At 48.2% G+C, this 22892-nt stretch overlaps 1 protein-coding gene across 1 annotated transcript; it reads left to right on the top strand.

Annotated features, from left to right (window-relative positions):
- Window positions 1-981: 981 nt before the first annotated feature.
- KRT32 (keratin 32) lies at window positions 982-6186 on the top strand. Its single transcript, XM_058285001.1, has 7 exons — window positions 982-1416; window positions 2066-2148; window positions 2322-2478; window positions 3689-3850; window positions 3927-4052; window positions 4784-5004; window positions 5814-6186. The coding sequence occupies exons 1-7, from the start codon at window positions 982-984 to the stop codon at window positions 5926-5928; spliced, it is 1299 nt and encodes a 432-aa protein (XP_058140984.1). The 3' UTR covers window positions 5929-6186.
- Window positions 6187-22892: the final 16706 nt, after the last annotated feature.

Genomic DNA, 22892 nt, shown 5'->3' with positions numbered 1-22892 from the left:
CTCAGGGAGCTGATTCACATTGCTCACAGTCCCTGAGGTTCTGAAGTGAACCTTCTCTATTCACCATTGCAGAAAAGAAAGTAGGGCTTGTTCCAGCCTGTTCCATCCCAGTTAGCAACAGTAACCAAACACTTGGCAACTCAGTGCAAGGTGCAGCGATAATTGTTGGGGAGGACCCAAAGATGGTCAAGGTGGGGCATCTGCCTTGCGGAGATGTCCACGACATTGATCTGCTCTTTCAAGAGTGGGGTCCTCACCTCTCCCTTTCTCAAAAGTGTCTAACTGAGAAAATACCCCTGATTCGTAGGCTTTCTGACTGTCTTCAGCTCATTCTCTCCTCCCTTGGTGGGAAGGTAGGAAGGTGGTGGACATTAGGAAGCTTCAGAGGTTCTTTTCCCTAGCTCTCTGGATAGATACCATCTGTCCTATCTCCCTGGACTTCCATGGCTTCCAGGATGGGTGCAGCTTCTTCCACCCACACATTTCCTTGGTAAAGGGGCCAAGCCTCTTCCCAGACGGAAGGTTTTATTAAAAGGAGCAGTTGCTGCCCTATGGAACTGCTATCTCCCTCAGGGTCAGGGCAGAGGGGTGCAGTGGGCAAGACTGAGGGCGGCACAGGGCTGGGCTGCTGTGGTTACCTGGCAGTGCCACCCTGCTAATGAGGGCTCAGGGATGGAACTGATCCTTTGAAGATGTGTCCTAAAGCTCCATCCTGGTGATCAATGACTGGAGCCCAGAGTCCTCGTTAGCCAAATGACAAGCTTGGCCTCTTTTATGAGGAAAAGGACTCCTTATTGGAAACCAAATTAGGAATTAATTAGTGGCTTCCTCTGAGACTGAGTGTAAACATCCACCCCATCCCATCATGACTTTCTAGCAGGAGCCCCCTCACTCCTGGGGTATAAAAGGCCAGGGCAGGATGAGGTCTATACACATTGGGGATCCAGGTAGCTGCAGCTAAGGAGAAAGGGCCTCTCCAATATGACATCCCTCAAGAGCTGTCCCCGGCCCTCCTCTGTCTGCTCCAGCAGCATGAGCTGCCGGCCTGAGGTGTATCTGGGTTATGTCTGCCAGCCCATGGCATACTTTCCTTCTGCTTGCATGCCCACCACCTACCGGGCAGCCAGCTGCCTCCCTAAGACCTACCTATCTAGCTCCTGCCGGCCAGCCAGCGGCATCTCCAGCTCCGTAGGCAGCTGCGGCTGGCTCTGCGAGGGCTCCTTCAATGGCAACGAGAAGGAGACCATGCAGTTCCTGAACGACCGCCTGGCCAGCTACCTGGAGAAGGTGCGCCAGCTGGAGCGGGAAAACACCAGCCTGGAGAGCAAGATCCAAGAGGCCTGCCAGGCTCAGGTGCCCACTGTGTGCCCTGACTACCAGGCTTATTTCAGGACCATCGAGGAGATCCAGCAGAAGGTGAGGCAAGCGGGCAGACAGACTGACTGGGAAGGCACCCAGAAGAGCCGGCATTCCAGATTGGAATCTCACTAATTTATTAAGCTATGTTCAGGGAAAAGAGCCCTCCCTAGGGCAAAAGGTGATCTCATAATTTGAGAGTTTAGCCAGAGTCCTTGATGTGGAAAGAGGTCTGGATTCTAGTCTCAGTTCTACTGAGTCAATGTGTGACTTTGGGAGGGCCCTTCTCTTCCCCAGGCCTCAGTTTCCTGTTTATTGTGGGGATCACTCAATGGGGCTGTCAGGAGGATTCAATTAGATGAGGCGGGTAGAGTGCTGGGAACAGTCCCCAGCACATGCTGAGTTTTCAGTAAATGTTAGCGCTTGTCAAGGACTCTTCTAACTGTCACGTGAATGACTTCAGACTTAATCGAGATTCTTTTCATTCCACAGAGCTCACCACATCCAAAACGGGGCATTTGGATTTATGAAGACCCAGTGCTTAAAAAAAATAAATCTCAAGTTTTCCAAATACTGGTGGTTCACTAAATATCCCCAAGAGTTCCAGAGACAGGGTCTTCTGCAGGGAGAACCCCGTCCTTGCAACTGTCTTCCCCTCCTTCCTACTTCTCATCCTGGACTGACCTCCTCTGTGTGTCTCGGCCCACAGGTTCTGTGCACGAAGGCGGAGAACGCCAGGATGCTCGTGCACATCGATAATGCCAAGCTGGCTGCAGACGACTTCAGGACCAAGTGAGTCTGGCGGGGGGAAAGGGAGCCTCTGTTCCCCCCACATCCTTGGATCAGCTTTCCATGAGTTTTATGGGGGAGGGGGGGTGGTTGGAAAGGTGCTGGCAGTTCAAGGCCTTCTCGGATATGCTGTATTTAGCTCCCCCCTCCTAGTTGCCGACCCTGACTTCATGCAGGTACGAGATGGAGCTGTCCCTGCGGCAGCTGGTGGAGGCCGACATCAATAGCCTGCGCAGGATCCTGGATGAGCTGACCCTGTGCAAGGCCGACCTGGAGATGCAGGTGGAGTCCCTGAAGGAGGAGCTGCTGTGCCTCAAGAAGAACCACGAGGAGGTGAGGCCTGAAGTCTGCTGAAGTGACTCTGGGAATAGAGCAGGAAGGATGGGGTTTGGGGTTGGATAGCCATGGATTGAAATGCCCAGGCCTGCCACATATTGTTTCTGTGACTTTGCCCAAATTATTTAACCTTTCCGAGCTTCCTCACTGTGCAGTGGGGACAATACTATCGTACAGGTTGTCAGGAGAATTAAATGAGGTCATGGGTGTGGAATACCTGTCACTTGGTAGGTGCTCAGAAGAGCCAGCTCCCCTCCCTTCTACAATTCCTGGATTAGTGTGATTGCCAAAGGCCCCTGGTGACTGCATTTGCTTTTCTCAGGAGAGCCATGTACCAGAGGTAGAGTGATATGCTAGGGCCAGATGTGGGTTGTGTTCTAGAACTCATACAGGACAGTCTGGACTGCTGGCAGTGGTTTCCTCTTCTCTCTGTCCCCATCCTCCCCCCACTTCTCCTCTTTGTTTATAATCTACTTAAGCCAAAAGCTGCAGGCAAACTCTTTACTTTCTGATTTGTCCTCGTCTCTCACAGACCCTGGGAGGGAAAGCCCCCCTGAGCTGGGGTGTGCTTTTCCTCCTTCCCTGGGTTGACTCTCAACCTCTTCTCTTGGGATTTGAATGAACAAGTGCCTCTGAATCCTGGCTGGGTTTCCGCACCCTGAGGCGCCCAGCAGGGCTTTACCTGATGCACCCCACTAAAACCAGAGACCTGGGAATTGCACCAAGAAGCCGCTAAGGAGGCATTCTCGCTCACTCCGGCAGCCTCAGGGACAACTGTCATTGGCAGCCAGACCTGGGGAGGCGCGCACTCTAACTGGGGCCTTGAACAAGTAGAGCCAGGCTCCCACTGCCCTCCTTTGGCAGATGAACAGAGGCTGGGAGGGGGCTGGGAAGACCAGCGGCAGGGGCTTCCTATTTGAGCCCAAATGGCTTAAACACCCTGACGCTGCTTTTGGCTCCTGTCAACACAACAGGAGGTGCTTCTGTTAGAGTGTGCCTTCCAGGATGGGGGGTTTAAGCTGAAGCTACGAGGCTACCGAGATACTGTTGTGAGAATGAACTGGAGTCCTCAAAGGGCCCCTCTAATATTGGGATTAAAAAAAAAATCTTTTTTTAAAAAGAGAATTTCTAAGATAAATTTTAGCACTTTTTTTGTTCCATCTTTTCATGTCTCCCTGGGGAGATGAGTCAAAACTTGCCTTTTCAGGAAGTCAGTGCCCTCCAATGCCAGCTTGGGGACCGCCTTAACATCGAGGTTGATGCCGCACCTCCGGTGGACCTGAACAGGATGCTGGAGGAGATGCGGTGTCAGTATGAGACGGTGGTGGAGACCAACCGCAGGGACGTGGAGGAGTGGTTCACCACGCAGGTGGGCCCCTCGCAGGGCTGGGCTCTGCAGGTGCCTGAGCTGGCCCTCTCAGCTTCTCCTGTCCTCCCCACTGCAGATGGAGGAGCTCAACCAGCAGGTGGCCACGAGCTCTGAGCAGCTGCAGAGCTACCAGTCAGACATCATTGATCTGAGACGAACCGTCAATACCCTGGAGATCGAGCTGCAGGCCCAGCACAGCCTGGTGAGAGCTATGGGGTGGGGGGAATTGCCCTCAGCTCTGGATCCAAGGTGGCACTGAGGGTAGGTGCAGGCACCCACAAAGGAGAAAGGGGAGGCCCAGATTTTAGCTTCCATGAATGCTCACCCAACTGACCTTTCCAGAAGGGAGGTTTCTTCCAAGATCCGGCTCAGAGACAAAATTGGATCTTGTTACAAATTGGACCTTGGTTAGGTGGACACAGCTGTTACTGTCAAACACAACTTTCCAAGAAGACTTGTCCTCTGCTTGGCCTGCCCTTCTCGACCTGTGGTCTTAACTTTACTAGTGGAGCTTCTAAAAGTCCTGCATGACCAGTTACCTCTCTAGACCAATTGAATCAAAATCTCTGAAGATTGGACCCAGGCGTGCTTTTGGAAGCTCCCAGGTGACTCTAATCTGCAGTGAGGGTTGAGAACCACTGTTCTAAATGATACTGTAGGGGAGCTATCCAGGGCCAGGAGCCAGAATAAAGTTGTAGAATGAGTAAGGGATTTAGAGTCAGATGGAACTGTGTTCAAACTTTGGTTCTGTCACTTACCACTGTGTAACCTTGAACCAGACACAGCCTTTCTGAGCTTCAGTTTCTGTAGTGACTTAGGTACGGAGGAGTCACTTCCAACACCAAAGAAGGACTTGGCTCTTCTTGGTTCTTTCAAATCCAGGCCAGGGCAAAAAGCTCCACTCCTCATAGTTATATCTTTTCTTTGCCTTAGAGGGACTCGCTGGAATCCATGCTGGCTGAGACCGAGGCCCGTTACAGCTCCCAGCTGGCCCAGATGCAGTGCCTGATCAGCAGCGTGGAGTCCCAGCTGGCGGAGATCCGGGCCGACCTGGAGCGGCAGAACCAGGAGTACCAGGTGCTGCTGGATGTCCGGGCTCGGCTGGAGGGTGAGATCAACACATACCGGGGCCTGCTGGAGAGCGAGGACTGCAAGTATGTGGGCCCAGCTAAGGCTATACAGAGAGATGTGTGCAAGAGTGGATGGGGGACACAGGAAGCTGGGGGAACTAGCCTTAAGGGACCATCAGTTTAGAGCCTGGTCGAGATCAAGATGTGATTAGGGAGCTGGCATGATCTGAAGACAATCAGGCAATGGTGTTCTAGCTGCCACCCCAGAAACTTTCTCTTCTCTCCTGAGTTAACACTCCTTCCCCGTGCCTACCATGTGCCAGGCCAGTGCCAGGTGCTATGGGGGCTACTGAGTCAAACGATGATGAGGCGTCTTGGACCTCGCTGCCTAGGAGGGAGATAGACCAGCACAGACTAATGGCTCTGAGAGGGAAGGGAAGAGTGTTCTAGAAATAGGAAGCAGTTGTGCACAAGCCTCAGCAGCATGGTCCGTGGAGGAACAGGAAGAAGGTGTGAGTGCCTGGAAATCTGAGAGCAACAGAGTTAGGTGGTGAGGCTGGGGCAGGAGGTGGGTCCTTCCGGTCATATTTAGGAATTTGCTCTTTATCCTCAGCACAAATGGGGGCCACTTAAGGCTGTAGGCAGGGGAAGGACATGTTTCAGTTTGTTTGTAGATGATCACTCTGGCCACTAAGTTGTCAGTGGTTAGGAGAGGCAAGAGTAGGATTGGGGAAACCAGTTAGGAGGATGTTGGGTATCACAGGTCAGGACGATGGAGGCTGGTGGAGAAGGGGCACAGCTGGTGGTTTGAGAGGCACCCAGGGGACAGGCTGGCAGGACCTGGGGCTGAGTTGGGCTCTTTTGCTAACCTGCTCCCGTGACTGTCTCCGCAGGTTGCCCTGTAACCCAGCCTCCACTCCCTCCTGCCCTCCTTGCATGCCCTGCCCACCCTGTGGGCCCCACACCGTCTGTGTGCCTTGCATGCCTTGCCCGCCTGGCCGCTACTGAATTCCCTCAGTGCCAGGGGATCTGGAGGACCAAAGCTGGGTGGCCTGGGGCCTCCTCAGGCTGGGCCTGGCCACAGCTAATGGCCAGTGACCGAGCAGAGCCAGCCCCTGGCCAGCAAGGATCATGGGCAAGGAGTACCAGGAGGTGAAATGGCTGCAATGCGCTCTGATACTATGGGGGGCACTTGATTCCATTTTCATGGGCCAGTTGTTCTCTCCAGTGATGTTTCACATTGTCTTTGCTGCTTCTTAGTTAATTGGCAAATAAAGCCCTTCCAATGGGCCTGCAAACCCATCTTCTCTATTTGTCATTTATGCTACTGGATTCACAAGTCATTTCTACCCAGTCAAGCTCAAGAGGAATGTGACCACATTCTGTAATTATTTTTATGCCCCTTCTGCTTCCCCAGAGGTTTGAGAGGCTTTCGCCAAAAGGCCCACATGAAATAAACCAGCCAAAATGAGGGAATCAGTCCCAAGCCAAGTAATAAAAGAATAAAGGGAGAGCGATGCTTATGCCAGAAACCTAGGCCAAAATATTGTATTTGAGAATAAAACCTACCCCTAAACATCATTACTGCTGGCACAATGGGATTGTTCATTCAATCAAAAGGTCTTTGGGGCAACTCTTAGCTATCAGAATCTGCACTGGGGCTGGCTAACCCAGGTGATAGGCTCCCAGACACCTTCTTAATAAATACCCCACTCAATCCTAGCAGCAATCTCTGAAAAAGGTGCCATTATTTTTCTACTTTACAAATGAGGAAAATGAGGAAAGAGAGGTTAAGAAACTAGCCCAAGATCACACAGCCAATAAGTGATAGAGTCAGGATTCAAATCCAGGTCTTTGGGCTTCTAGGATGTTTCTCTACTCAAAAACACTATTTCCAAACTTCAGCTGGGTGCAGGGGATACTAAAAAATGCAAGCAGTCCCCACCCTCCAGATGCTCATAATCAGGGACCTAAGACCAGTGCTTGTAAGGCCTCATTCCTTCCTTAATAAGAGCCATGTAACGATAATAATGACAGTTACTACCAGTTACCTGGCATTTCTGATGGACCAGGTACTGTGTTGAGCACATTAGAGAAATTAACTTATATAATTCTCACATCCACCTTGTAAGGAAGTCATGTTCACTTTAGAGATCTGGAATCTGAGATGCAGAGTGTGGTTAAATCAGTTGCCCAAGGTTACATGCAGGGCCAAAGATTTGAACCGAGGTCTTGCTGATTCCAGAGAAGCACTGTTTTAACCACTCTGCTCTCTTGCCACATTCCTACCTCACCATAGCACACATTAACAAAGAATGGGGTTGAGTATAAGCTTGGGATGATCAGAAAAGGCTCCCTGCAGCTGGTGGCATTTGAGATGGGCTTTGAAAGTTGACTGGGATGTTTAGGGAGCAAAGGCAGGTGGGGAGGAGGGTTCCACCCCCCTAGCTGGAGCAGCAGGTTCCTGAGAGATGGTGAGAAATAAAACTCAAAGGGTGGGAAGGTGTCAGACGGCGGGGGTCTCGGGCACCACACGGAAGAGCCTGGATTCCATCCTGAAGGTGGTGGGAGGGCTGCTGGGGGATCTGAGCCCAAGAATGACGTGACCACAGTGGCATTTTAGAAAGCTGAACCAAGGAGCATAAACGGGATGGCAGAGAGCAGGAAGAAAGCTGCTGAACAGTCAGCAAAAGAAGCTAATGGGGCCTGAACTAAGGCGATGACTGTGGAAATAGAAAGAAAACAGGAGCTCACGCTGAGAGGGAGCGAAGGACCTGAGTGGACCTGGCAAGTGACTGGCCCTGGTGGACCAAGAGGAGAGAGCTGGGAACAGGAATCCTGAGCAACTATCTGAACTTCACCCTCCAAATGTGTAGTTCTTTCTTAATGAGCTGAGGTGATGTTTTTATTGGCCTTGCCGAGAATTGATGAAAAACAGATTGGATCCTGAAGCTGCCCAGGGGCTCTTCAGCATGGGGGCATGATCCCACATGCAGCCTGGCAGACAAGGTCATTAGCCGGAACAGGAGACAAACACAATCTGCTCAGCAAACTGTGGGTCCTACGGGGTAAAATTTCAATGAGCTGGAATGCCAAGGGGAGTGGCTACTGACTAATTGGATTTTCTAATAACTGAGGGCAAACCAGCAATCTTTCTTAATTTCAATGCTTGAGCAAAATTTTTCTAGAATGTTCTTAGCTTGATAAACATAACAGATGGAAAAGAACCGAAATTTTGGGTTCTGTCCAGTATGGTAGCCGGAAACTACGTGTGGTTATTGAGGACCAAAGGGAAGAACCACTGGCTTGCTTTTTTTTTTTTTAAAGATTTATTTTTATTTATTTCTCTCCCCTTCCTTGCCCTCCTCCCCACCCCAGGTGTCTGTTCTCTGTGTCCATTCATTGTGCTTCTGTGTCCGCTTCTATTCTTGTCAGCGGCACCAGGAATCTGTCTCTTTTTGTTGCATCATCTTGCTGTGTCAGCTCTCCGTGTGTGCAGTGCCACTTCTGGCCAGGCTGCACTTTCTTTCGCACTGGGCGGCTCTCCTTATGGGGCGCACTCCTTGTGTGTGGGGCTCCCCTTCACAGGGGACACCCCTGTGTGGCACGACACTCCTTGCGCGCATCAGCACTGCATGTGGGCCAGCTCCACACGGGTCAAGGAGGCCCTGGGTTTGAACCGTGGACCTCCCATGTGGTAGGTGGATGCTCTATCCATTGAGCCAAGTCCGCTTCCTGACTGGCTTGTTTTTAATCAAGTTTTCTTTTTTTAGTCTTTCAAAGTTAAAGCTTTAACCATAAGGAATCAAGCAGAAGGCAAGAGTGTAGGGGGAATAGTCAAAATCAAGTGCAACAGCCCAGGCCAGGAGTGTCGCCCCCTGCTGGAAATGGGTGGCCACCATCTTCTCCATACCTCCACGCAGGAGGCCTAGAGAGCTACTATCGCACCTCGCCCATCGAAACCATGCCCAGGACCTCCTACAATGGGGCCCAGTGCTCCACACGTGGGGATTCTCTGGGGAAACCTGTGCTTCTATCCAAGCATTTGGACTTAATTATTATCTCTGGTTTATAGGGAAACTCAGGCAGGGCCACCATAAAGTAATAAAATGTCTGTTGTGTTTGATGTTTGGGAAAAACTCCCACAAGTTGCAGGGATCCTCCCAGAATGGGGATTGGGAAAGAAAGGATGTGGGTTTCAAAGACATGACTTTCCCCGAGGTTGTTACAGAGTCTGGCCCACATGCCTGCTTCTCGCTGCCCTAGAGCAAGAACTCTGAATGGTGGCAGCGGGGGGTAAGGGCAGGGGTAGGGACTAGGGCGAGGGCCACTGGGGCAGAACTGCCTCTTGGGGAGGCCTGGCCAGGGGGTGACAGTTTCTGGAGGGAGAGACCGAGGAGTGGGGCACAGTGGCTGAGTCAGGGGAGACGTGTGGACTCAGAATCTTTTCCTCTCCACGATACTGGGAAACTTTTTACACTGATCAAAAAAGAACGTGCCTTTTCTAAGCTACGGCCTGGAAAGTCATTAATAATAAGACGATTCTCTTTTTGTGTCTTGTAAATTTTAACACATGAATGTAATGATCTCAATTTTGCTGAATGGGTTCTTTGCCTATCTCTTTGAGCAATTGGCCGTTCGTTTACCTTAATCACAAATAAGCAAACACACATACATGGGTAATGGAGAAGATCAGTGGTGTTGGCTTTAGGAAGCCTGGGCTAGAATCTCATTTCTGCTACCAATATGCAGTACGATTTTGCCAAGTCTGGTACTCTGTGTACCTTGGTCTCCTTCCCCTTAGAGATGGGGATAACTCTCCCTGCCCCACAGATGTGGGGATACAGTGCATGTGAAAATGCCTATTGTATTTTCTGGCATTAAAGTGAATGCTCCATAAATGTTGGTTAAAGAAGATGGTCTTTGGCGAGTTCCCCTTCTCTTCTGATTTTCCCCAGTGACAATGGCATAATAGTGGAGTCGCTTCTCTGAGCCATTCTGAAGTCCAAGTTTCAGAAACAACAACAACAAAGCATGGGCAGTGTAGCTGTGCTTCAAGCCTAAAGAGCATCTGCTGAACTTCCAGTCTTGGCCTTCATGCACTGGTAAAGCTGATGGTCCAATGTCCGAGGCCCCAGGTCCAATTTAAGATGTGTTGGTCAGGAATCCAGGTCTAATCAACACATAAGTCAGTTCCTGCAGGACAGGGTTAGGTCTTAACAGTCAAAATCGCCCTCTGTTGCATGCTTACAATGTGTAACTCTCCACCAAAGTGCTTGACTTAGTTTATTCCATCTTCACAACAACACTGTGAGCTAAGAATTATTGCCCCCAATTTACATTTGAGGATATTGAGGCTCAGAGAGATGAACTTGGTCAAGGGCACACACTCAGGTATATGACAGCTCTGAGGAGAAGCTACCTTCTTCCTAATTCCTAAGCATGCGATCTTAACTACCTACTGTCCTCCTTTACATGCTGAAGTGTCTGGTAGAAGGCAAGTGATCAACAAGTATTTGCTTATTTGATTTACTAAAGAAAGATTGCCTCAATCCAAACTGACACTCAAGTGCCCCTGGCCAGCAAAGAACACATGGAACGGGATGCTGAGCAGACGGCTGCTGGCTTGTGCTCATCTGCCTCTGTTTTGACAGGTGCTGGGGCAATCTGGGCCTGTGCCAGCTGGTGGAGGCACATGTTCTTGGAGGACGTGAGTCTGGACCAGGCTGACCTGGAGGCCCAGTTGGAGTCCCCAAGGGAGGAGCTACTGTGCTTGCAAAAGAACCATGAGCTGGTACAAGCAACCAAGAAATGGCAGAGGCCAATTTAAGGAGGTTGACCAGAAAGCATCATGAGCCTATCCTGGGGTTTGCACTTGGGTTCTGTTCCCCTTCTTCTTGCTCCGTGCGCCCCCCCCCCCATGCTCTCTCCTTCAGTCAAACTTAGCCTTGCTCTGAATTAAAAAGCAATGGACCCAGAAGCTTAGAAAGGTAGTACTGACACAGGCCACTGAAAGGTCTCTAGTCCATCTTCCCCATTTTTTAACGATGAGGAAACTGAGGCCCAGAGACAGGAGAGAACTGGTTCTAGGCTCAGAGGCAGATACATAAAAAGGAGGTTGTGCCCTGGAGCCACAGACACAGGCAGGGGGTGTTTGCAACGTGCCCAGAAAAGGAGAGGCTCTCTCTTGCCACCTGTGGGAAGGATTCTGAATTATAGATTCAAGGCCTTCTAGCACGATTAGACACAGGAGGGTCCTTAGGACTCCTAGGTAGGTGTGCTAGAGATGAGGCCACGGAGGTTCAAGGAAGGGAAGTGCTGCCCCAAATCACCTTGTGATTGGCAAAGCCAGGATTAGAACTCATGTCTGTTTGATGCTGCTTTCTTTCTCCCATGCTGACACATCTCAAATATATACATAGTGGGTGAAAAAGAACAAGACATTTCTGGTATCACTGTTTCTGATAAACTAAAAGTGGAGATAATTTCAGGCCTGGAGAGAGATTGCTGACGAGGCAGCCAGCTGTGGTGGCCCCACAGCTGAAGGTGCAGAGTCTTGAGCACTTGCCTTGATGGTGTTTCAGGTGAGAAGGAAACTGGGCAGAGGGAACCCAGTGTCTGCCCGTTTTGTGCCCACAGGAAGTGCACAGTGAGATGCTTGCAGTAGCTTCAGCATGGAAGGAGAAGAGATACTTATGTGTCGCGACCATCCCTGGAGTTCCTAGAGACTAACGCAAGCACCCACTCAGGGTAGTTTTGTTCCTTTCTTTTCTGTCCTGGGAAGGTTCTTTTATGCAATAACAGTGGACCAGGAACTGGGTGAGGGGGACAGTGAGGGGGATATATGGGATTGGACATCTCCGATGTGCTGGACACTTTGTATTCCTGCATTGAATTCTCACTACCTTAAAAAAAATGTTTTTTTGAAGAAGAAATGTCACTTTTAAAAAAATTAAAAAAAAAATCGAATGTGGCTTGGCTCCCCTGCACTCCCCACCAGTCCCAGAGGACAGTGCCATAACTGAGGGCAAGTATGTGATCCCAGGGAGACGGGGCAATTATAAGGGGTGCCTCAGGGCTCCCACTTTATAGCTGAGGAAACAGGAGCAGGGAATGAGGGCCCCAAAGAACCCATGTTGCAGAAAATTTATTTGGAAAGTCACGTTGCTCAGCACCCCTGTTGTGTATAGTGAGACTGCCCACTTGTGCCGCAGAAAAGCACACCCTCTGGATGAGGGCCCTTTGCCCGCTTCCTGTGGATTTCAGGCACCCGGCGGCTTTCCGCAGTAAGAGGACCATGGCCACTACCTTGGCTGAGTGTTTTCCTTGTGGGGCTCGGGGACCCATCTAAAATGCCCATCACCTGGAGAAGAGGGGCGTTCCATGACTTTCCACAAGCCTTATCATACTCCCAAGAGGCCGATATTACCTTTCTTATTATTTCAGATGAGGACAACGGGCTCAGAAAACATAGTTAATTCCCCCCACCCCACTCTGTCTCAGAGCTAGTAAGGGGGAGGGACCAAAAACTGAGGTCACCTTCCCCTGGCTGCTGGGCTTCCCGATGATGCGCTGCAGAGGGCCGTGCGTCCTCCCTCAGGCCACACGCCAAGGGCGCCCCTGGAGCTCACCCCGTGTGCCCACCAAAGACTGCCGGGCAGCAGCGGATTTGCACCACGGATGAGAGGGAGGCGGCAAAATGCAAGACTCCCCTGCGCTGCGGGCACAACAGCCTTGCCCACCTTACAAATGCTCCTCACTGAGAGGGCGCGCCCTCGGGGCTCTGCGGCGTCTCAGGACTTCCTCCGCCTGCGTTTCTGTTTTCACGTTTGCTCTGTGGGGTCACGTTCCTTCTTTGGCGCTTGGGAGACCGTATCTCTCTCTTCTGGTTCCTGATCAAGAAATGAAATGAAGTTGTGCATTGAATGTATCACTCTTGTCAGGTTATCTCACTGAATTGTAGGGAGCATCTGGGTCAGTGTGTTTTAAACTATGGCCGTGACTCATTAATGGTCTGTGAAGTCATTTTAGTGGGCTTTGACCAGCATTAGAGAGGGAGTGGGGGCAGGAAGACTGGAGGGAGAATTGAACAACAGAAAAGAGAAGAGGGAAGTATTTTTATGTGTGACTTCGTTCTCAGCATATGTGTCTGCGTCCTGGGCTGCAAGGGAAGATGTATTTCCTACCTGGATTGTGTTCAAAATCGTTTGTGTACATAATCTGTTTTGTAAGCTTGAGGTGCCGGGGCATCTGAGAGCTATAGTTGTCTTGTTTCTGGACACAAACTAAGCGAATGGCAGTGTCTCAGCTGAGCAAGTATATGGAAATTCTCCCTCCTTTAGTGAGAATAAAGCCCTAATCCCACCTTGCCAGGCTTGGAAGGAGGTTCTCCTGGCAGGGAGAAGGGGTCATATAATTCAGTCCTGGGTCTGTCACTAAGTACCAAAGCCAGGACTTGGGAGTCTCCTTTCCCTCTAACACGGGTCAAGGGTGGATAATTGACCCCAGAGTCCCTGTTGTGGATGGAGAGTGGGTGGTTCAGCAGAGTCTCAGCTTAGCTTGAGGATTAGCCAAGGGAGTGGTCATTTATGCCCCATGAACCTAGATGCTCTGACTCACAGCCAGTTTCTGGGACACACAGACCTGCGCCAATCTCGTGGTTCTTTGAGGAAAATGATCTTGTGTGAGAACCTCGCCTTCCAACTCCCCTTTCCCTCTATGTGCTGGACATCTCATCCTGTCCTTGGGCTCCCAGGAGACTTTGCAGAAGCCAGGCTTCTAGGCATCTAGACCAGGGAGGAATTGAGCCCTCAAGGTGCTTCTTTCCTTCCTGGGTTGCCCCTCCTCTCAGGTGGTGGATAATGTAGATGTGTCCCCACGTGCCCCAGGGTGTGGCTATACCCTCACAGAGCAGACCTCAACCACACACTCTAGTCCCGGCATTCATATGATGGGTGTGGAGAAGACACTATAAGCAAATGCATTATCTGTTTTGCAGTGAGGTGTATGCCTATTGGCAATTTGATATTATCTATGAATTCCAAAAAGAGATAGAGATTATGTTTGTAAACTGGTTTGTTCCTTTGGGTGTGATACCCTTTGACAGTTTTTAATTCAAAGGTTTTATGTTTACTCGATTAAATCAAGATTAGGGCTCTGATTGACCTACCTCATTAGGGCGACTCAGGGTTGAGTCCCTGCCCCCTTGGTGTAAACAGACACACACACAAAAGAATAAGATACCCAAGAGGAGGGAACTTGGCCAGTTTGGTCCTGTAATTGACAGAAAAGAGAAGGCTCAAAGAGCCTTGGGAAGAGAGACAAGCCCTGTGCCAGCCTATAGCTGAGATTGGAAGAAGCTGGGCACATGGAGACTTAAGAGGAACAAGGAAGGAGAGACCAAGCAGAGGTCACTCGCCCTCTTGATTCAACATGTGGCAACAGACTTGGATGAGGGAGTAACCATGAGATGGACTCTTTAGGGCCTTGTAACTGTAAGCTTTTACCTCAAATAAACACCCTTTATAAAAGCCAACAGATTTCTGCTACTTTGCACTGACACCCCTTTTGACTGACTAATACAGCCTACTTATACTAATTGGGATAAATAAACACTCTACAAAGCCAAATGAAAGGGAGAAACTTTTTGTTTTCAGAATTTTGGGGATTTCAGAATTGCAGGTTAGGTCTTGTGACCCTGTACTGTTTTATTCAGACGTAGTTTCATTAGCAACTGGTGCCTGCCTTCTGAGATGTGAATCCTCCCAAATAACTTCCAGGGCAGATTCTATAATCCTCATTTCATAGAAGAGAAGAGAAAGTCTGAGCCTTAAAAAGCATAGTAAAGCCAGATTCTGCACCTCTGATTCAAACTGCTTGTTTTCATTATGCCACCTTTCCTATTCTCTCTTCTCTCTTTCTTCTATGTCACTGCTTCTTAACCTTGTTGTACCCTGGAATCACCTGGGAGCTTTAAAAACTACTGAGGTCTGGGTCCTATCTCCAGGGATTCTGATGTCATTGGTCTGGGATGTGGCCTGGGCATTAGAATTTTTAAATGTTCCCCAAGGGATTGCAACGTACTGTCAAGATTCAAAGCTGTTCTCATTGGTTTTTCAAGGGAGATTATGTTTGTGCCAGATATTTCTAATGGCCACATTCAGGGACGCTCCCTTTCCTTAGAGCAGTGGTTCTCAAACTGAATATTCATCAGAATCACCTGGAAGGCTTGTTAAGCCAGATTGCTGGGCCCCAACCTCAGGGGATCTAATTCGGGAGTATTGTGGAGTGGAGTCTGAGAATGCATATTTCTAATCAGTTCCTGGGTGATGCTGATGCATTGGGAGAAGAAAACTTTGTTAGGGCTGACAAAGCTGGCTTATGGAAGCATCTAGAGACTGATTTCTTCAGCACAGTGTAAGACCAAACATAGATCTGTACAGTTTTCCTTATCAAAAGGCAGCTCCTTGGTGCTGGCTCATCCCTGTCTAATGCCCACTGAATGGACTGGGTTGAACATTGGTTGGCATCAGTTTCTGAAAAGGGGTAGAGGATGACTCCTAGGGGAGCATCCATCATTATCAGAGGAGGGCTGATCCCGGTGATGTACAAATCAAACAGCTGGTCCTGCCTTTTCCAGAGGTTGCCTGAGTTTCCTTAGACATGAGGCCCAGCTGGGACAATGGGGCTCTGAGGGGAACCAGGGCATTTCAATGAGTTGTGGGAGGATGAGGTTGAGGTGGTTATGATACAATTCCTTTTTTTCTAAGAGTAGATCTGTTGAGTGTGTGACTAAGTGTGATCTCCCTTTGGTTTCACCATAGGATTTATAAAATATATTAATATGTAGTAAACTGCCATGAGTTTGGATTTGCAAAGTGGGATCGAGTGGTATGTGGGAGCTGATTCTTACTGGCTTACGAGAACTTATTTTGTGTCTCTCTTTCCAACTCTACATTAGTGATGTCATGTTGGTAGCTTGAAATGAGCCATTATGGGAGTCTTTACACCATAGAAATTGGCACACACTACAAATCAGAGTCCCTCCTCACTCTTCAGGGAGCTAATTTACCAGCACACCCCTGGTTGTGTATTTATTTTTCCACATTGTCTAAAAATCTATGATTTTACAATGATCTTTGTTTGGTCATACTGCTTCTCATTATCTATTTAATTAAATATGTACTGATGGAATACCTATTTTGTAACCAGAGGACACAGAGATGAAGGAAGAAAAAACAACAAGACAAACTCTCTGACCTCAAAGAGCCCCTAGACCAGTGGTGGCCAGCATGCACCCATGATTTCCTAGGGTGGAAGAAGCATTCCAACAGAGGTAGCACTGCTGCTGGGGAAGTCAGAGAAAGCTTCACAGAGGGTGTGACTGATCTGCCAGAGCCCAATCACCTGTGCTGGATACTGGTCACCAAGGTATTTCAGACTCAGGATATTTAATAATGATGGGGTTACAATGAGCCCTAGGCCAGTCTCGAAGCCAAACTCAGCATGTAAATGCAATGCCTTCCCCCCAGCGTGGGACATGACACCCGGGGATGGGCCTCCCTGGCACCGAGGGATCACTATCAACTACCAACTGATGATGCAACTGGAGAATGACCTTGAATGGAAGTTTCAATGTGGATCAGCAGAATATCCCTGTCTACATAAAATAACATGACTTTAAAATGCTGTTTGACCTAATCTAAGGGGGAAATGGAAAGGAGAAATGAGTTTATATGGCTACGAGTCTCTAAAAAAGAGTCTGGAGGCTGTCAGAAGGATTGCCCTTATGCACAACTGAGCAGAGTCTAAGAGACAGATAAAGTAGATACAACCCCCAGGTATTGGTTCCTTTGAGGGCTAAAGAGGCCCATGGGTGCTATGGTCATGGCAGATGGGGTTAACTGCCATGTCAGATGGCCCTTCTTTGGAGCTGGTGTTTATGCGTGATGAATCTGGACTCAGATGGGATCTCTCTTCATAAGACTTTCATGCTACTGTGCTGGAGTTGTAGTTGGTGTTGGGGTTTAAGATATATTTAGGGGATCTGAATCTCTGGACTGACAATGTGATAGCCAGGCCCTGAGCCTCAACAGACTCCAGCACCTACAATCTGATTTATTGGACTCACCTCACTCAGCTAAGATGGAGTTGAAGAAGGACAACCACCACACCATGGAGCCTAGAGTGCCTACAACTGAAAGTGAGAGGATTGCATCCAGTATCCATGTGGAATCTGAACCTCCTCTTGACATAGAGGTGCAATGGACACAACCAATCCAATGTCCACAGAGAAAAGGTGGCATTGGAGTGGGAAAAGTGGACATGGTGGCTAATGGGTATGGGGAATGGCAGGAAGAGACGAGATGTGGAGGCGTCTTAGGGACTTGGAGCTGCCCTGGATGGTGCTTCAGGGGCAATCACCGGACATTGTAAATCCTCACAGGGCCCACTGGATGGAATGGGGGAAGAGTATGGGCCATGATGTGGACCATTGACCATGAGGTGCAGAGGTGCCCAGAGACGTGCTTACCAAATGCAATGGATGTGTCATGATGATGGGAATGAGTGTTGCTGGGGGGGGTGGTGGTGGTGGTGGTGGGGTTGAAGGGGTCCTCATATATTTTTTTTAATGTAATATTTTTACAAAATCAATGAAAAAAATTAAAAATAAAAAAATAAAAAAAAAAATTACAAACCTAGACCAAAAAAACAAAAACAAAAAAACAAAACAAAACAAAACAAAACAAAACAATGAGCCCTAGGCTCTACCCACATTAGTTGTCTGAGATATTTGTATCTACTGCAATAAGTAATATGTGACAGGTGATATCCCCCGCAGGGCACAATCCCATGGATGCCCAAGTGTGTCTTCCTACAGTAGGAAACTTGCATAGTAAAGGTAGGCTGTGGTCAGGCACCATATGCAGGGTGCTGGCCTGCAACTCCATATCTTTCCCTCCTGCTGATTGAGCTCCATCCATATGCACCAATACTCTTTGTAAATAGCAACCCAAGACCACAGCCTTTCCTACTCCCACAGTAGATTTCCCACCTCTAGAGACTGGTATTTCTAAAGTCAGAATCAGTGCAGAGAACTTTGCGCACACAGAGACTGAAGAAGGGCTACAGGTTACCATCTCTCATTGATCAGTTTCCACCATTTCTTGTCATTGAGCCTGGTCACCTGGTGCCACTGTGACTCCTTTTACAGGGTTGTGAAAGAAGGTGGTCTTAGGTAAGAGGGCAAGTATCCTTTCCTGACACTTACACCTCCTCACTGACTTCCAATTCCTTTGAGAAAAATACAATCCCCAGAACAAGCAACTTTACATAGGGACATGAAGCATCAGTGTCATTAGGTAAAACAGCATATGTGGTAGTAGTACAAGCCAAGACCACAGATCAAGCTTTAGCAAAGAGGAGTGTCATGCAGATATGCAGAACATTAGCAGTGGTGTCAAGGAGGTAATGAATGTTGTGTGTTGTGAGATGGAAGATATCATAGTTTTTAGCCAATGGAATGAATCCTGCCAGAGAATAAGGTCAAAGAATGGATTCTATTTAACAAATCAAAGGAAACAACTTTAAAATTTAGTTCTCTGATTTATAGAGAAGCTTGCTGTTGGGTGATGAGGCAGTAACAAAAGTTACAAAAGGGTGAGAAAGTAACAAAAGGGTGTTTGAATATGTAGCAAATGCAGATTGCACCCAGAGGCCTCTGAAGGATGGATGACTGGCTGGGGATGCTTCCTAAAGATTTAAGGTGCCTGTAGAGGGTTGTTCATTGGTGAGCTCTGGACTACTATCAGGCCAGAGTTAACCACTTACCTGGGAAATCCAATCTGGACATAATTTTCCTGGGAAATCCAATCTGGACATAATTTTCAAATTCTGAATTACTTCTTGATAGAGCTCCAACAACTTGTGTTTCACATGTGCATATCTGGTCCCTATAGAGAAATGTAAAATTTCTTGAAAACCAAACACTGTATCATTCATCAATACCAAGAGTCTGTTTCTTCCCTGATTGAGTCTTATCTCAGGTGAGTGCTGCTATTGGGGCTTGTCCCTTCTGCTATGCAAATGACCAACAGGGACATTCCTGCCTTCAGTGTGGGAATATTACTATAGAGGCCACCACATGGTCAAGCATAATTATCTGGTGGCTAAAAAGACTTGTTCAGCTAGTGGCTGATGACATTTGAATCAAGTAAGTCAGGGTGAAGAGGGTCCACAGTGACTCCTTCCTCCAATGCCTAAATATTAAGAGAATGAGTGAATTACTATTCTTTTTTTCTCTTCTAAATCCCCCATTTAAATTTGTTCTAGAACAAAATTTTATGGAAGGTGGAATAGAAAAAATATTAAGCCAAGCATGAATATTATAATGATTAGTCCTCTTTCATTTGCTTCCCTAAATGAAAGATAGGCAACCTGTTTCATTACCCAGGAGCAAAATAAGGTGATCTGAAGAGTAAACTGCATGAGGACAACCACTTAATTTCAGGTGTAAAGCAGGAGGCCTGCTTACAGACCAGGCAGTGACCAGATTTCCCTGTGGAGGCCTCATGTACCTGCATTTCCACTAACAAAGGAAAGAAGAAATAGCCCAAAACAGAGAATACATGGCTGATAGCTCATGTAACGGTGTTGTGATCTCTGAATTGGGTACCTAAGACATATGATCTAAGGCAAGTCAGTTAACCTTTCTGAACCTCAGGTGCCCCATGTACAATGGTAAAAATGATAATTGTTGTGAGTACCTCATTAGACCATGAATTCTTTGAGAAGAGGGGATGTGGGCAGAGCACAGTGAACAAAAGAGGATCTAACATGGTGAAGCAGGAGGAAACCGGGGGCAGCTGAGGGGACTCTTGAGGGCATTCTTGTTGACCCTGTATCTCCCATGATAGAAGGCACAAGAGTGAGCTCACTCTGCACCAGCTGGTGGAGATGGACATGTGCAGGATGTACAAACTCCTGGATGACCTGAGCCTGGCCAAGGCTGGACCCGGAGGCCCAGGTGGAGTTCTTGAAGGAGGAGCAGCTCTGCCTTAAGAGCACCCATGAGCAGGTCTGGTCTTGGGAGCTTGAGACCCACGGGGGAGGATGTTGGGTAGACAAGGGCACCCCCTGCCCTTGCCCTGAGGCTCTTAGATTAGAACCTGGGCCCAGTTGGCACCAGGAGAAAGGGTTGATCTGGGTCTGAGGGTCCAAACTGGCTCTATGGAATGTGGCAGAGTGGGTGCTGCTTCTCTCTAAAGATTTGCTCTGTGAATTTAGAAAGTTTTCCAAATGGGCTCTTCCCATTGGACCCTAGGTGAGGTGTTTCCATTAGTGGGGTGGCAGATGTGGCAGTTTGATATTATTTATGAATCCAAAAAGAGATATTGATTATGTTTGTAAACTGGTCTGTTCCTCTGGGTGTGATACCCTTTGATTATATTTAGATTCAGCTGAGATGCCTTTGATTAAATTATGTTAAAATTAGGGCTTTGATTCGACCATGTCATTTGGGCCTGCAGGGTTGAGTCCCAGCCCCCGTGGTGGGCTACATAAATGGACGCTCAATCAAGACATAGAAGTAGATAAACAGAGAAGATACACAGAAGGTGAGAGACAGCTCCATAGACACAGCAGAGGCCTTAGGAAGGGCAATGAGCCATTTGCCTGACTGTTTATAGCTGATCTTGTGAAGAGAACAGAGCAGCTAAACCTGAAGAGAAACAAATCTCAGGAAGAGAGATGAGCCCTATGCCTACCTACAGCTGAGATTGGAAGAAGCTGGACCCATGGAGACTTAAGAGGAAAAAGGAAGGCTGAACTCTCGCAGATACTGCCTGCCATCTTGCATCAACACATGGCAACAGACTTTGGGTGAGAAAATACCTCTTAAGTCACCTTAAGTTGGACCCTTTAGGGCCTTGTGACAGTAACTTTTTACCCCAAATAAATAACCTTTAAAAAAACCAACAGATTTCTGGTACTTTTCACCAACATCCCTTTTGGCTAATACATCAGGGAAGGGATCCCAGCCCTATCTGCTCTGTCCAAAGCCCTTTTCTCATATTGGGCATTGGTCCTTCTGTCCTGCAGGAAGTCAACATTCGGAAGGGTCAGCTGAGGGGCAAGCTCCAGATTGAGCTGGATGCTGAGCCCACTGTGGAGCTGAGCAGGGTGCTGGAGGAGATTTGGTGTCAGTCATGATGGAGATGAAATGCTAAGATGTGGAGCAGTGGTTCCAGGCCCAAGTACAGATGGTGCTATGGGGCAGGGGAACCCCTGGCTTCTGTTCTGGATCAATATGCTGGCCATGGTTTTGATCCACTTTGCTTCAGTCTGATGCATCAGCCTGCAGGCCACATGCTGCTCCAAGGAGCTACAGTGCTGCCGGCTGGAGATCCTGGAGCTGAGATGCCCTGCACAATCTGGTATGCCTCCTTTCCCTCTCAGAACATCGCAGTGCCACAGACCATCACCTTGTAATAACACTCTTGGAAGTCTCCCTAATCAGTTTCTTTAATAGTAACTTAAAGCCCAGGATCTGGGTCCTTCTCTTCTGATGGAGATGCCTTGTTATCAGGGTCTCTTGACCCAGGGAAACAGTTCCTATTGAAAGTTGACCTGACTTCTTTTAAAATAAAGTGTGGAAGCTCAAGCACACAATCAACAAGATTTTCCTGGATGCCTACTCTTTGTTAGGTATTGGGGATATAGGGTTGAACATGATGGTTTCTTCAATTAGTTTTTTTTGGTGAAAAGTTATGTCATATTGATGATGATTTATCCAGGGCTCTGGGGATGTCTAGAACTTGCACTTTGTCCTGTGCTTGGTGAGTTTGCCCATGATTTTCACTGCTAAATTTTGGGGCACCTGGGTTTTTTACCCCATCATATCTTATTACAGAAAGCCTGTCTGCAGAGCTCCCTGTGTGAGTATGAGGCCGGCTATGACACTGAGCAAGCCCAGATGCAGGACCTGATAAAAAATGTGGAGGAGCTGCTGATGGAGATCTGGGCTGACCTGGAGTGACAAAATCAGGAATACCAGGTGCTGCTGGATGTCAAGGCCCTGTGGAGGGTGAGATTGCTACACAATGGAACCTTCTCGAGAGTGAGAACTGCAAGTACGTGTCATCTAGGTGATTCTTGGCTTAATCTTTCACCCAATTCTCATGAGATCCCTAGGGTAACAGTTGTGCTACATCTACAAAGAAGAAGGCTCTCTGTAAGCTCCTTAGTAACTCATTGCTCTGTGCTTGACCTTGCGTTCTGCAGTTGACAGAGTGTGAAGGGAATGGTGGTCCATTTAGAGGAGACTGTCATTTGCCAGGTTTCCACCAGGGCTTTTTTTTTTTTTTTTTTTTGTAGCCAGTGATGGATAAGCACAGAAATGTGACTTTTCTTCAAACTTGAGAGTTGGCTATGAATCCAGCAGGTTTTTGGACTTGTTTCTCCTTATTTAAATACTTCCTATTAATTTCCATCCTTTGGGATGGAATATGACTCTCAACTAAAAAACTTTAATTCTGGAAGGTATTTTAGAGGTCCTGGGGTCTAACTCTGAAGGTGCACATTAGGGGTAAGGACTGAGGGCTTCTCTTGGGTCCATGTCCCATTGGTTCCAAAGTGGAGACCTCTTCCTCAAGCTCCATAAATGTTATTAAGCCCTCTGTTCATTCCTATCCCTAACTTTACTCGTCTTTTTTATCTTTCTGCAGACTCCTCTGCAATCCATGCCCCACTCCTGCCTCCTGCGCACCTCCCCACTGTGCCCCTTGTCCAAGCTATGCCCTCCACACCTCCTGGGGGCCTAGTTCAGCCTGTGGAGTCAGCACCATGAGCCGATTTTGAATGCCTTTGGCCCAGCAGGGGCAGTTAAGGCTAGGGGATACCCAAAAAGAAATGCTAGTCATATGTTTAGAAAATCTGGCTTCTAACTATCATTGACTTTCTGTATGGAAAAAAAC

Source organism: Dasypus novemcinctus, chromosome 21, assembly GCF_030445035.2.
Source record: "Dasypus novemcinctus isolate mDasNov1 chromosome 21, mDasNov1.1.hap2, whole genome shotgun sequence".
Classification (NCBI taxonomy): Eukaryota; Metazoa; Chordata; class Mammalia; order Cingulata; family Dasypodidae; genus Dasypus; species Dasypus novemcinctus.
The sequence above is the reverse complement of the archived record's forward strand: the minus strand, read 5'-3'. Positions and strand labels throughout refer to the sequence as shown.